The sequence below is a fragment of the Gallinula chloropus genome (assembly GCF_964237585.1).
Source record: "Gallinula chloropus genome assembly, chromosome: 3".
NCBI lineage: Eukaryota > Metazoa > Chordata > Aves > Gruiformes > Rallidae > Gallinula > Gallinula chloropus.
Window position 1 is genome coordinate 99,544,732 of NC_140087.1, and position 16,408 is coordinate 99,561,139.

At 37.0% G+C, this 16,408-nt stretch overlaps 1 protein-coding gene across 1 annotated transcript in view; it reads left to right on the forward strand.

The window, feature by feature from the left end:
* The window catches only part of CSMD1 (CUB and Sushi multiple domains 1), a gene marked incomplete at both ends in the record, with an annotated part of 1,089,811 nt that overhangs the window by 680,758 nt on the left and 392,645 nt on the right, over window positions 1-16,408 (forward strand). Inside the window, one exon of the mRNA XM_084261313.1 lies at window positions 5,945-6,057. Within this exon, the coding sequence (XP_084117439.1) occupies window positions 5,945-6,057 (113 nt within the window). The remainder of the gene's footprint in view (window positions 1-5,944; window positions 6,058-16,408) is intronic.

Genomic DNA, 16,408 nt, shown 5'->3' on the forward strand with positions numbered 1-16,408 from the left:
TTTACTAAAACTTATCACAATGTCTTGATGATGCAATAGAGACTTCAAAGGATGATATACTTCTGTATCTGACACACTTAACACAAGGAAAACAACTTCTGCAAGATTATGTGAAACAGATTGTCTTATTGCTTGTATAAAAAGTAGATTAGTGTCTGTGTGAGGAAATTATGAAATAAGAATCAAAATTAAAACATCACTTTAAGTAGTAAAATGTGAAAAAGTGTATCTGCTCCTCGCAATAATCAACTGTAATCGAGCCTCCTCTGCTATCTCTGATCCTTCATTTCTAGAAGAGTATCTGTTTTAATTATTCCTCCTTTCTTGTGAGAAGTGGTGTTTATCAGCAGAGGTGCAGTATAATACTAATATAATTATAAAGCTCTCAATCCTTGTTTCTTTAGTTCTTTATGATGCTGTAGCAGATAGCACACTCAGGAATTCTCTGGGAGTCTGCCTTGTTCCATAGAGCACAGTGCAACATTATGTAGAAATGAGAGGTTCCAGGTTCCCCATGCAATCTTCATCCTGATCCCTCATCGCTATACAACGTTATTTGGAAAAAAAAAAAAACAAAACCAAAAAAAAACCAAAAAACCAAAAAGCAAGCACTGTTTGTTTTTTTTCTCCCATGAGGTTGCTCTTTAACAGGTCACCGAATGATTGATGCTCGCTGGATGAAGAGCTATTTTATGTTTCCTTTACTCCCCATTCAGTGCGTGGCCTCAAATACTGTTTAGCACAGAGCATTCAAACCCCCTCACTTTTCCAAGTGACAACCAGTTTTTATCCCCTGATGTTAGAAGCCTGACTGACATCAATAGTGGAGGTGAAAACATCACTTCTGTAAATCAGACCAAGAATTTCTGGGAAATTCCCAAATAACATTATATATACTTGTATATTTTATATGAAAAACTTGATTAATGTGGTTTAGGTTAGAAATGACTTTTTCTATCCAAGTCAGGCTATCACATGTTGGGCCTTAAAATCAATTTCAGAAAAACATTACCTTTTGCAGAGCAGGGCAGAACTCAAACATAACTGAAGAATTTAATTTATTCTGTATTACTCCTCAAATACTAAATGTCTTCAGTTAAAAAAGAAGTGAGAAAGACTTCCAGTATTTCTTTTAGACAACAATGAAGAAATTCTCAATAAAGATCAAAGCATGAAAGCTTCTAAGGAGTACTTTGATATTATTATTACCTCATCTGAATAGTTTCTGTCTGATATAAAGGAGTTCCAAGTCTTCATCTTATTTTAGAGTTAATATCTAATCTGAGCTAAAATTATTTCTATTCATATGCAACAGGAATAAATACTGTGTGTTCCCACCTGAGGTATAGAGAACTTTGCTTTAGTTACACCTTTACTTTAGAGCTACTTTGCCAGCATGATTAAGTCTTGCCTGTGTTTCCTGAATCTAAAGGAGGTGATCACATTCACAATACCTACTGAAAGACTGTGCTCAGGAAGGATTGAAGGAGAACTATTTAATTATGGGCAGAAGTGTTTCATGTTGAATGTGTTTAGACACAGGAACAGCTTATCCAGAGAAGCCATGGATGTCCCATCACTAGAAGTGATCCATTCCAGGTCATGTTGGCTGGGGGTTTGGGCAATCTCATCTAGTGAAAGATGTCCCTTCCTATGTATGGCAGAGTGTTTGGGACTAGATGATCTTTAAGGTCCCTTCCAACTCAAACAAGTCTGTGAGTCTACAGTCCTGTGTTTTTGATACCTTTAATTGTGTAGATTCTCAAGCAGGAACTGTTTTGATGTGCTGGTAGTAGATATAACCAGACTGCTTGTTTTCCTTGAATACTCAATATCAACAGCTAGCCCGTAACAGTAAAGGCTGCACTTAGTCAGAAGCAGCACACTGCCCTAACACCACACAGAGAACATATGGGGACTTAGCCAGAAATTGTGGTATGTGATGCAGATCTCAATTGGTACAGCTCAAACAAAATCTTCTTCCTCTGCCTGCAGTCTCAGAAGGTGTTCTGTTGTTCTTCGTGAGACTGGATGGAATGGATCAATTCTGTCTTTTATTAGTAGAGTAGTTGTGTCCAGACTCTCTGTTGACAAAGATGACTCAAAAGCCCTTCCCCCAGCCAGGGAGTTGCATTTTTTACACTATAAAAATGAATGTCCATGGAATTTAGAGACCTCTCCTCTAGATTTTACAGCTTTTGCATAGAATATAATATCCAACTTTATGGGGCTGAGAATAAACTTTCTTTGACAGAACTGCTTATTACTTCTCTACAAAGAGCACATCTGTAATATGATAAAAACTTTTGTAACATTTTGACATTTGCTGTGTGATGGAGATATTATACTTGAGTCCTATTCCACGATAAATAACACCTAGAAATTAGTAAGAAGAAAACAGTTCAATTTACTTTTGGTGGTAACCATGTGCAGCTCCTTTCCACACAGCTAGGATTGCCTGTCCTTCAGAAATTGCAGTTAACATGTAAGGAGCAATTTTACACTATGTCCACATATTTTTATATGTTCCATTACTGGAAACTCGAGTATTGTCCATGGGAAGCCCCACCTGCACATGATAAATACCACAGAGCTAAATACTTTGTTTAGGGGTACCCCCACTGATGTACAGGTGTGTGTCTAAACACCCATTCAGATTTTTTTGTCATTTCTGAATTTGTTCTATAGTGAAAAAGTTTTGAGCACTACAGTAAAAACAAAAATTTCACGTCATACATTGGTTATAAGTTTGCTACTCATACCAGCCTCACAACTGAATTAGCCGCTAAGTCATATTTCTTTTTATCATTTTCTTAAATTGAAGAACAAAGATGTGTCTAGTATGCAGTAGCATAGAAATCATACCACTAAATTAGAACTCTGATAAAGCCTGCTTAAAATGCTCTCTCTGTGTCATGATCATATTATCATTATCTTCTTTTTTAGGGTAATGGGAAGATATGAGACTATTTAGCTGTACTTTATAGAGTTCACACAGATCTGAAAATATCTTCGGCAGTTTTGTGTCTGTTAAATACCTGTTTATTAGAAATATCAATAATGAAAGGTCTGGTTTGAATATTCTTTATTAATTGGTATTTTTATACAGTTTAATTAATATAAAATTTAATATTTCAGCTAGCTAGGAATTCTTCAAACTTTGAAATTCAGAACTCTGGATATGCCAGATAGAATGTTACTATATGTATATTTCATTTAAACCCCCCCAAACCTAAAAACCCACAGAAACAAACAAACAAAACCAAAAACCAACCTCCAGAGCACAAGTTCTAGGAGATAAGTTTGTGTGTTTGTACATATGAGTCATCAGTTCAGTGGTAGGAACTGCAGCCTATATATATAGTAAGAACTTTTAGATTTAGCATAGCAAATTAAATAAATATTCTTGGTATTCGACATGTGGGTTGTGTTTTGGTGGGTTTTTTTTTTTTCGGTTGGTTGGGTGGGATTTTTTCCCCTTTTCTTATATTTATAGTAGTTTCTGTAGGTGCAACCAGGTTCTAAGTAAGTAGCTTCGAAATTGCAAACACGAATTCACAGTAATATTGAGAGTGCCTGATCTATTTATAATACATAAATGGGCTGAAGAGTATATGGAAAAGTATTTAAAGTATAAAAGCCAATTGAAGTGAGTTGTAGAAACATACACAGAGCTGAATGTTTTGACCAACACCTGCTTGAAAGAAAATGAGATTAGAAATGAGAACAGAAATTTCTCTGATGTAGTTTATATGCCCTAATGAAGGAAAAAAATGTTAGATTAAGAATATATACATTTCACTGTGCTGGTTTTATTCCATTATAGAAAGTAAAAGAGATTGAGCATGACTCTAAATAGACTGCTTCCAGATAGGCTAATAATGTGATGGGTTTCCTAGTAATGTATGGTATTTAATGAAACTTTAAAATTCTATATTACAGTGAAAAAGGTGTCTCTATCCCTACATTGATTCATTTCAAAGAGGTGAAATCTCATTTCAGTTTTCTTCTGGGCTGTTTTAACTCTGATAATATATACTATATCTGCTCTAGTATTGACAAATATAACCTCACACAAGTTATTCTAGGCTGAAAATATGTGATATTGATCAGTTTGTTTTTTTTTTTTTCCAAATGATCAACATTTTTGAAACTAAAAAACTACATTTAATGTAGCTTTTCAGAGTTATTCAGAAAGAAAAAAAGTCTAAGTCTGAAACTTGAAATATGGTCCTATTAAAAAAAAAAATGAAAAAGAAACCCTTAAAAATACCCCAAAACAAACCATCTGGTAAACTAAGATATGAATTTACAGTATATCAGGTACTTTGCAGTAAGCAACTTGAACACATGCACATTGACAAGTGATGTGGTGCAACAACAGACTGTGTATGACCCAATGTGGTCCAAGGGCCTGTTGCCTATATTTTTCAAGTTCTTTCTGTGCATTCTTTCTTCACAGTACACATAGTAAATGCAAGCTTTGTCAGTGATGTGGACAGTGGGATCAAGTGCAGTCTTAGCAAGTTTGCTGGTGACACCAAGCTGTGTGGTGCAGTTGACACAATGGAGAAAAGTCATGCCATCCAGGTCTTGGCAGGCTTGAGTTCAACAAGGCCAAGTGCAAGGATCTGCCCATGGGTCTGGGCAATCCCAGGCACAATTACACACTGGGTGGAGAATGGATTGAGAGCAGCCCTGAGGAGAAGGACTTGGAGGTGTTGGTAGATATGTTCAACATACATTTGGGGTGTTGGTGGCCATGAAGTTCAATGTGCACTTGCAGCCTATAGCCACCTGTATCCTGGACTGAACTAAAACTGTTAGGACCAACAAGGTCACGGGAGGTGATTCTGGCCTTCTACTCTGCTCTGGTGAGACCCTACCTGTAGTACTGCATCCAGCTCTGGGATTCCCAGTACAAGAAAGACATGAAGCTCATGGAGCGAGTCCAGAGGAGGGTTGCAAAGGTGGTCACCCCTTTCAGCTGAAAACAAGATATACCCTGTCTCTTAATTGGCCATTGTTGTCATTATTTATGACTCCCCTATCTTCACTTTCTTTAGCTTCAAGGCTGTTGCACTGTTATGGCTAGGTTTTGTAGACGCTTTCACAAAACAACTCACACACAACCATATTCTCCTAAAATCCAAAACAAATCTATTCTTAAAACACACAAATACTTATATTAAAGTTATATTGTCTCTTAAGCTACATCTAGATCAATCTATTCAGCATTATTATATTGCATTGAATCAGCTTTAAGCTGAAGGATGCTACATTTAGGTTAGAGGAAGAAATAAGGAAGAAATTCTTCCCTGTGTGGGCAGTGAGGCACTGGCAAAAGTTGCTCAGAGGAGCTATGGCTGCCCCTTCCCTGGAAGTGTTCAAGGACAGGTTGGATGGGGCTTTGGGCAACCTGGTCTAGTGGAGGGTGTCTCTGTCCATGGCAAGGGGGTTGGAACTGGATGATTTTTGGTGTGCCTTCCAACTCAAACTATTCTATGATTCTGTGATTTAATTATTCTATGATTCTCTGTTTCCATATTTAAATGACACATCAAGCAGTCAGATAATTAAATATTGTCATAATGGAATTTGGTTTTGGTTTTTTTTCCTGAATGATTTGACACACACATGCATATAGACCCATTTGGATGTACACACACACGTGCACAACATTGCTTTTCTTCTTTAATTGATAAAAAAGTGGTTTGGAGATACAAGGTGTGACCTTGAAATGGATAGCTGTAATCAAAAATAAAGTATTTATTCCAGGACAGTAGTTACTAAACTAGTAATAAATTGAGATTAAATGACAGTGAATCACTGTATGACAATATATTTTATCTATTTTGCTCAGGTTTTGTTTTTCTTTTTCTTTTAAGTATGGTACACATGAATTTTTCCAACATTTGCATTAGATTCTTTTTTCTTTTTCCAGGTTAACTGGTATGAACCTGCCTTCTCCTGTTATTAGCAGTAAGAACTGGCTGCGCCTCCATTTTACATCTGACAGCAACCACCGACGGAAGGGATTTAATGCTCAGTTCCAAGGTAAGAGACATATAAACCTGCAGCAACATTTTCCTTTACCTTTAATAATGACTAATGTGGTGGTGATAGAATTTTTTTTTTTTTAAATATCAGGGACATAGTAAAAAGCTGACTCACTACTACTGCTCTGACACTGAGTAGCTGTTATCCTTCTGTGATGAAGCATCTCTAGAGATGTACTTTTGGAAAAAAAAAAATCACTTCACATTGCAGTTTGCTTTAAGTATGTATTAACTTGCTCACTTTTTCTAAAATAAATTGCTTTGCATTCAGTCTGATCTTTGCTGGAATGCAACTTGCAGAAAGTCAATTGTACATGAAGGCATGCCCCTATTTAAACATTGTCTTCCTTCATTACTCAAAATCTAACTCTTATCTGGCAGCTACACTCATCATTTGGAAATTTAACTCATCCCTAGCAAAGCAGAAATCATATTTCAGGTTTCTGCATAGATTTACATATACAACTTTAAAAGAAGACAAGAGGATGTCAGTGTTGCTGTCAGTTGCTGTCTGTGTTCACTAAAACACTCATTAAAATGCAGTTTTTTAGAATGGAATCTTTATTGATTCTTTTACTTGATAAGTAATTACTCAGGATCAAAGACACTGAAGTTATAATGAAAATAGAAAAGCTTTCTAATTTATCTGTACATTGAAATTCTGTGCTTAAATAAGCTGTTTCAACCATTTTACCCTACATGCTATCAAATACTTTCTGTTTTTTTTTTTTTGTTTTGTTGGTTTTGTTTTGTTTTGTGGTGGTTTTTGTTTACTTGTTTTGTTGGTTGGGTTGGTTTTGTTTGGTTTTTCTTGGGGGGGATTGTTTGTTTGTTTGTTTTTCTTCTTCTTAAAGGCCTGTATCACTTTAGGAGTCATAAATACTCTACAAGAGCTATATATTTCCAGTGATGATGACATACACATGTATTCATGGAAAAGAATTTAACATGCACAGTTTTCTTTTTAAAAAAATTCTGACATGTTAGTAAAAATAGAAATCTGTGAAATTCCATTTGATTTTGGCAACTGAATTTTAGTATGTGTTCTGTGATCCTTTTCACTGAGACCTTATTTTGAAAAGGTTACTGAAGCTGCATGTATATAATACCACTATTGGTGACTACAAATGTAACCGCGCAGCTTATTTTAGCTCTGTGTCTTGAGCCTATCAAAGCCGATGTGGCTCATCTTGCTGGTGCACCAGAGATTTAAGAATCATGAGAACAGTGGAAGAAAGTTTGGGACAGAGTAACCAATACTGAAAACTACTTTTTTTGTCCTTTTTTCAATATATCTTATCTCTAGCTGAATACTCACCATGGAATTAAAGCTTTAGGGAAATATATGGGGAGATCATTATTTCAGATGTATATCTCTTGCTCTGCGTAATATATCTGATATTGGGTGCAAGGGTAAACTTCACTGATAGAGAATACTGCTCATGAATGACAAGTAGAAGGATCATATTACAATTCATATTCTTACAATTATGGACATTTCTTTCCTTAATTTAATTCATCCTTTTAAAATGCAGGTTTATAAAATTTACTGTTTTAAATATAAACATATCTGAATTAAATGACCCACAACTATATAACTTATCATGGTAGATAGCAAATAAATGTCAATATTAGTTATATAAACATTATAAACTATATTAAAACCTAGGACAGTCTTTCAACACATGTAAAACAAAAACTCAGAGTGATACCAAAATATGGTTACTCCCAACAGCTTCATTGATTCTGTTTTATTACACAGCTTTAATAAGTCTTTCTACTGCAAGTATATTTGAGAACTAAGCAATAATGTGGTATTCAATTTTACTCATAAGTAACAATGATATTTATAGCTAGAGAAGACCACTAGTACCACAAATAGCAGAACAGCAGAGGCTGGAAGGGACCTCCGTAGCCATCCTCAAAGAAGTGTCACCTAGAGCAGGCTGCCTAGGACTATGTCCAGATGTGTTTTGACTGTCTCTAAGGCTGGGGACTCTACAACCTCTCTGGGAAACCTGTATGAGTATTTGCACTCACAGTAAAAAAGCTTTCACTTAAAAATAAGTGAAATTTCCTATGTTTCAATTTGTGCTTATTGCTTTACGTCTTGTCAGTAGACATCACCTGGCTCAACCTTCTCTACATCCTCTCATCAGGTAAAATATGTGCCAATAAGACATGCCCAACCCCCTTCCCCAGCCTTCTCTGGGCTAAAATATCCCACATCTCTCAGCTTCTCCCTTGTTTTTGCTTTCAGAAGCTTCTACCTGCTAAAATTTGACAACTTTGACAGATATTTCCGTGTTAGGTGCTTTTCTCAAGTAAAATAATGATGTGAGCCTATAATGAAAAAAAAGTAAAAAGTCCCTTGTTTTTCTAGTGGAAAACCCTGGCAGTGATAGGACTGATAGCATCCAGGTGTAATTCTTACATTTGTCCTCCTGGCAAATCCTGTAGTATATGCTGTTTAACTCTGAGACCTCTGAGAAACATTTTCTTTATGGACAACTATTCCCAATAGTTTGTTTAAACAGACTGTTCCACAAAACCCAATTATAGGTGGGATTGTGTGGTGGTTTAACCCTGGCTGGAGGCCAGATGCCCACCAAAATTGTTCTGTCATTCCCCTTTCCAGCTGGACAAGGGAGAGAAAATGCAACAAATGGCTCTTGGTTCAAGATAAGGACAGAGAGAGATCATTCATCAGTTACTGTCATGAGCAAAACAGACTCAAGACATGGACATTAATTTATTGCCAATCAAATTAGAGAAGGGTAATAAAAAATAAACCCCAGTCTTATAAACACCTTTCCCTGACTCATCCCTTCTTCCCAGGTTCAACTCCCCTCCTGATTTCTCTACCTGCTTCCCCTCAGTGGTGTGGGAGGACAGGGAATGGGAGTTGTGGTTACTTCATCATATGTTTCTGCTGCTCCTTCCTTCTCAGGGGGAGGACTCTTTGCAATCTGCCCCTGCTCCCTTGGGAGACAGTCCTTCATGAACTTCTCCAATGTGAGTCTTTCCCTTGGGCTACAGTTCTTCATGAACTGCCCCGATGTGTTGCCCTTCCTATCTATTTAATATGTGACTCAGACCTCTTACTTCATTGCCATAAAAGCCTCTTTGAGAAGTGTTTTTGTAGTACTAAATTTAATCACTTTTATGGTAGAAAAAACATCTAATAATGAATTATAAACCTAATGAACTTAAGTTATAAACTGATGCAGGCTAGAACTATGTAGCTTTAACTCAGTTTTAGAGACCTAAAGATTTAAGCAGATTAAATTTACTTTTTGTACTTGGTCCTGTCTTTGCAGGTTAGAGATTTAATTCTTAAGAATTTTGCTTCCAAAAATTACCAACCGTTGAACTAATTAAAAAAGAAAGTTACCCATTGGTACTTATTCTTGTGAGACTCTGAATTCTGATGGGGTTTAAAACAAGTCTCTCTGCTACTACAAATCAAAAATTCCTTCATTTCTTGAAGTTCATTGGATTTACCTTAAAATAATCCCAAATATAACAATAACATACAGATAACATACTTGGTTAGTTCTGCTGGCACCTGGGCATATGAGGTCTCAAGGCTGCAATTCCACTCCAGTTGCTGCTACTCAGACTTACAGATCCCCAGACAAAAGTGGGTCTTAGGTAACCCCCAGGCCCCATAGTCTTCCCAACAGTTGACTGTGGCCTTCTGGCACCTCCAGTAGCTACCTCCTCTATGTTCTCTGACACACACATACCCCCTTTTCCCTAGCTCCCAGGCTATTTTCATCTACTCATCACCTCATGGCGCTAGATCCTTGGGAGTGGTCACACACTCATTCACACACCTGCACTTGTGCTGCATCATGGACACAGAGCCCTTCAGTCCATGGTCTGACTGCAGCTGCAGCACTCAGATCCCCATACACACATGTGCAAAGAGAATAGTCCCTCACCCAGGAAAATCATTAGAGATTTAATTTAATCAGGAGGCAGGACAGACTGTGCTAGTCAGGCACAGGACATGGTCACACAAGCATAATGACCAGTCCCATCTTACATGCAACCAGCCCGTTCCATTCCTTATTCCTGGATTTTAACTTATTTGTTACTTCCCAAGCCACATCAATTCATACCCTTCCCTAATGTTGGTTCCTCCCCATAATCCTTCAAAGTCAGCCTTGTTCAGTCCCAAAATGCTCTTTCCCTATACCCCATGGTAAGCCCTGTACCCTTGGGCAGGGATGCCCCTCTGTCTGTGATGTGACAGGAGAGGTCCTGGCATAGGATGTCCCCCAGCCACTGGGTCTGTGGATCACCTGGGGCAGCTCCAGGGAGCCCAGGGTAGAAGTTGTGTCCCTCCATTGGGTATTAGTGTTGTCCTGTTTGCCCAGAACTCAATGAGTTTCTTCTGGTCTTGTGGAGATGGGCCTGCAATGGGCTGATGGCTCCTCTTATGGTCCTGGGAGGTGCTGGACCAAAGTGATATTTGTCTCTCCCATCTACTATCATTTCCCTGGACAGATAAACTTACTGCCTCTTCAGGCAACAATGGCATAAGAGGGTTGTTTTTTTTTCCTTTTCCTAAGTAAGAATTCAGATTATCAGATGTTTTCTACAATTAGCATACAGTCATTTTATTTATTCTTTTAAACTCATAGCAAATTTATGTAATATTTTTATCATGTTATCATGGCTATATTATTGCTGTAACTTGGCCTTTTCCAATCTACCAAAACCAATACTAGCAAACAGCTGATTTAATTTTCTTTTCTTCGTTTGCTTTCTAAGCAAGCAAACAGAATTATTATAATTTATTTAATTAAAATATTGGAACTACCAATGAAACTCAAAACTATGCATACTTCATTTATTTGTTGAGCAAACTTTTCAAATTTAGATCTAACTTGCAATATTTTGCAGTGTTCAATGCTCTGATTTCTAACATGGTCAAGAACACCAGCACCCTAACATTAAAATTAAAGAGGTGTATATAGTTTTAAAATGTTTTGCAAGCTGAATATATAATTAATGCAATGTAATATGAAAGGAATTCCTAGCTTATGGGTGTTTAGATTTCCCACCTTCCATCAAGCCATAGTTGAAGGTTAAAAAGCCTTCATTTTTAAATAAAATTAATCATATATAGAGTGAAAGCTTTGGGGCTTTTTTTCTATTTGTCTGTAGTGTCCGTCTCCCCCCAGCTTATCTCTCTCCCCCCCTCCTTTTATTTGTTTTTTGATCTTCTGATGTTGATTTTATTAATTAAAGATATTTATGCCTCAATTTCCAGATGAAACTGTGGACATTTTTTGTATACTTTCAGAGTTTCTAGACAGAAGGAGACCTGGTTTAAATTGCCCTGCAAATCACTAGAACAAATTACAATGCAATGCCATGCTTTGCCTGGTAGGCTTCATGTCTGCCATATAAGCCATGTTGGTCTCAGGGAAGTCAACGCTCCCAGTGGATATAATTGGACTCGGTTCTCGTTCTGCCTTGTTCCATAATGGCATCGCCATATGGGAAAAGATGTTACATTCACTCCGTTGTGAACTTCCTTTTTTTCAGCCCTCCACCCTCACCTCTTTCATACACAAGGACTCTGTGTGTATTCAGTGAGAGTTTCAGAGTGTATGATTTGTCTTATGCTGGTGCTTCATACCTGCATAAATGCCCCAGAAGTGAAGTAGCATTAACGGTCTCACTATGAGGTGAAAAACAAACATTTCCCAGCAACAGGCCTCGTCACCCTGCACAGAATGACTTAAAAGGTGTCATGATGAATCCCCTGCTTTTGCATATTTACAGTAACTGTAGTATGCCTGTTATCTTTTACTTAATTCCAGAACAATAGAAGGAGGTTGTTTTAATATTTCTGGTTTTCATTTTAAGAGGGAAAAAACAAAACCAAAACCACAATGCTTTTTTCTATACTAACTATAACTAATCTACTTAAGTTGAATATTTATTTCAGAATTCTTAGAAAGAGAATACAATAAATGAAGTTTCCAAAGCAAAACCTGATGAATGGATGTGTCCCATTTTTACAGTAAGAATCAGATCTGTCTTGTAGAGTGTTTCAAATTAAGTATGCTATTTTTGGCAACTTATCAGAGAGGTTCAAGGAGGCATTATGTATTTTGATGGTTATATACCAGAAGTTATCTATCTGCCGTGTTTGACTACCTTCAGTAATTTAGGATTTAACAAACAGATAATCCCAAAGTCAAACAATGAATATAATAGAGGCTGCTGAAATAAATGTGTGTCAATGGAAAACTGAGTGGAATAATGTAAAATCAAATGCTAAGAGAACCTGTTCCAGTGTTTCACTAGCCTTATTGTAAAATCTTCCTTTTATCTAGTCTAAATGTATCCTCTTTTAGTTTGTAACCACTTTCTGTTTTCCTATCACAACAGGCCTTACTACAATGTTTGTTCCCATCTTTCTTAGAAGACCTCTTTAAGAACTGAAAGGAGACAATAAGGTCTCCCTGGAGCCTTCTCTTCGTTAGTCTGAACTAGCCCAACTCTCTGAGCCTGACTTCATAAGTGTCCCATCCTTCTGATCATTTTTGTGGCCATTCTGTGGACCTGCTCCAACAGGTCCTGTGTTGATGGTCGCAGAGCTGGACACAGCTCCTCTCCAGATTGGATCTCACTAGAGCAGAGTAGGGGGACAAAATCACCTCCCTTGACCTGCTGTCAGTGCCTCTTTTGGTGCAACCCAGGATACAGTTACCTTTCTGGGCTGCAAGTGCATGCTGCTGGGCCATGTTGAGGTTCTCATCAACCAGCCCTCCCAAGTTCTTCTTCTCAGGGCTGCTTTCAATCCTTTGTCCACCCAGCCTGTAGTTGTGCTTGGGACTGCCCAGACCCATGGGCAGAACCTTGCACTTGGACTTGTTGAACCTCATGAGGTTCACATGGGCCGTCTTCTCAAACTTGTTCAGGTCCCACTGAATGGCATCAATTCCCTCAGGTATATCAACCACATCACTAAGCTTGGTGTTATCTGCAAACTTGCTGAGGGTGCATTTGATCCCATCATCTGTGACACTGATGAAGATATAAAATAGTACTGGTCCTGCTATGAATCCCTGAGAGACAGCACTTGCTACCAGTCTCCATCTGCACATCGAGCCACTGAGCACTAGTCTGTGCAGGTGACCATCCAACCAATTCCTCCTTCATTGAAGGGCCCATGCAACAAATACATCTCACTCTAATTTAGAGAGAAATATATTGTGGAGGACCATGTCAGAGGCCTTATAGAAGTCCAAATAGATGACATATATAGCCCTTCCTTTGTCCACTGATGCAGTCACTGCATCATAGAAGGCCATTAGATTGGTCAGACAGGACTTTTCCTTGGTGAAGCCATGCTGGCTGTCTCAGATCACCTTCCAGTCTTCCATGTGTCCTTGAATACTATCCAAGATCATCTGTCCCATGATCTTCCCAGATGCAGAGGTGAGGCTGGTGGGTTGGTATTTCTCAGGGTCCTCATTACTACTCAGGTGGTACTGAGACAATAATTTGCATTTTGTTCAATTTTATTATCAAGAAAGCAATTCAGTCTTGATATCATCAAGTGGATTATCCACCATCTCTCTTGATTATTCTTCTCTGTGGCTAACATGAACACTGTTAAATGTGTAGTCCTGTCTTTTCAATTGGGTTTAGTCTGATTTGAACTTCCTGTGTATAGTAGTGGTGTTATGTTTTCCCTCAATGGTGTAAAAAGCCTTCTGATAACTTTGTAATTTCCTTTTTTGAAGCACAAAGTCCCATCTTAGTCTCCTAGATGAATTAAGGAGGTCTAGCTCTTCAAATCTCTCATTGGAAATAATTTACACAGTTACTGAGTTTTTGTAGCGAGTGCTATTTGAACTTTCTACTGACCACTTACCTTATTTTGGCTATCTTAAAATATCAGGCTAGGTAGAATCTGATCTACAGATAAAACTACATTGAACTTTTTTTTGTTTGTTTCCCACATTTGGTTTTTTCCTATTGTGTTTTCTTCTTTAAAAAAAAAACCCTCCCAAAAAAACCCCCAACGAACCCAAAACCAAACCAAACCCAAAAAACTCCAACAACAATGCAACCATGAACACTTAGAAAACTAATGAGCTAAGTCATGTTAAACTGTGTGATGTACCTTAGGGGCATAAATAAGTTTTTTTAACTGTATTTGTACATCTGCCATGGCTGCTCTAGGTAAACTGCACTTGTTTGATTATCTTCTTTCTTCCCCAGTTTTTAGTTCTTTTATATTGTGTGTTTCTTCCTCACTTTGTTTCTGTAATTGCAGATTTCTCCACATCCTATTAGTACAGTCATTGTAGTATCAGAAAGTAATTTATTTTGAGAGTCTTTTATTTTGACTTAGTTATATTTGAGTAAGTGTGTAATGAACTATTTTCCCAGAACTTTTGTTTAATACAACTGATTTACATTTCAAGGACCCTTATTCAGCTACAAGGTAAAATCTGTGCAAGTCTACAGTGAGATAAGTTCTTGGAGAATGTTTGTTTATGAATTAGAAAAGAATTTACAGTTATTCTATTAAAAGCAAGATTCTTTCACCCTAAGCTTCATATGTGACTGTTGATTGTTAATAGCTCCTTTTTTTGAAAATGAACTTAAACCGTCTTTTTTCTGTCTAATTTTCAGTCTGTCTTGAGTCATAATGGATCTTACTTTGGCACCTGAGGGTATAAAACACCTACCACCATTAATCAATGGCCTTTATTTTGTCATTTCTAAATTTAGGTTGCTTGATCAGCTAGTAGATTTTAAATCCAATTAAAACTTTAATAATGAAATAAATCTTGACATCTTACCTTCCCACACATGAATATATATTTAGTCTCTCGGGAAAAAAACTAGATTTTTTTGCATGTATACTTTTGTCCCTGCACTAAAATTAAAAGATATCCTTTATTAGCTTCATATAAGTCTGTACCATGTGATAAGGAAAGATCAGGAGAAAGCATTCAGACTGTTTCCATGTGAATGTGGCATGTACATTCTCAAAGAGCTAGCTGCTTAAAATAGCTGCTCCTGTGATGTCTCTTTAAAATTCATAATCAATTCATAATTTGTTATGTATATGGAATTCAGCACATCCTTAAGATAAAACTGTCTCTATTCTTCCCATTTATAGAGTCTTGAAGCTTTTTCTTTTTCAGTATTTGACATTAGAAAGAATTTTTGGATTTATTGTTGAAGTTGCTATCTCATAAAGGTGTCACACATGCCTGAGAGATTGGCTGTCTTGTCTGTTTTGGTGTCACAAAATACTTTTTAATCTCAGAATTTAAAACAACGCCAAAAATTGGCTTAAGATGACAAGAAGAAAACATATCTATCTAAAATAACTACACTTACAAAGAGTACAGAAGAAGTGGGCTCTAGGATAAAGCTCTGTCTTTGGATTCTCAGTCCAAAGTTTAGATGGGATTTATCAGTTCCAACAGAGTGTTATCATGTTTAGCAAAGACTCAGATTACATACAGCTTTTTGTAACACATGGGCATTCTATTAAAAATAATAATAAAAAAGAATCTTACTACTACATTTCCATATGGGAGCATATTATTATGCATCCTTGATTTTTGGGCGTTTTAAGAAGAAATAAAAAAGAGCTCATTGAAGATGGAAGCCTCTACTTAGTTCCAAGCAGGAACTTTCTGAGTATCTAGTAAAGCTGCTGTGTTGCTAAGATGCCTCAGGCATAGCTGCTTTGTGATGTCAGCACTAAGGAGATGCTGGTCTAGTAACAGGTGTTCCTTATTCATCTCCTGTTTGATATGGTATAGTCTCACCAGAACTATTCAAAATACTGTATTTGTGGTTGAAAATAAGTGTATCATCTTGGTATACATCTGTAGCATGTCACTGTTTTCCCCAAATTACCTTCAAAATAAAAAATGAAATTTAGTTTTCATGTTGAAATACTTCCAAAGCTAGGAACGTTCTCCCAGGTCAAGGAACATACTCCTGGACTTGGTAGCTACTCTTAATCAATACTTAATAATAGGTCCATGTTCAAAGGCACTGCTGACCCACAGCTTTGAAGATATTTTTTTTCTATCATGTTCTCATATAATGAAACTCGTGATTATTCAATTAACCTCATATTTTCCAATGCAAAGTTATGCTTTTGGAAATGTTGAAAAAACTTTAAGTTTCACTAATCTCTAAACCAAAAGATACCATGATAGAGGGAACAGCAGAGTGTGAACCTAAGAATTAAAAAAAAAAAAAAAAAAGTGTATGCACCAGTGATGGAGATACACTAGTTGTTATATGGAGTGGTGGAGATATGCGGCTTTCAAGGAACCATG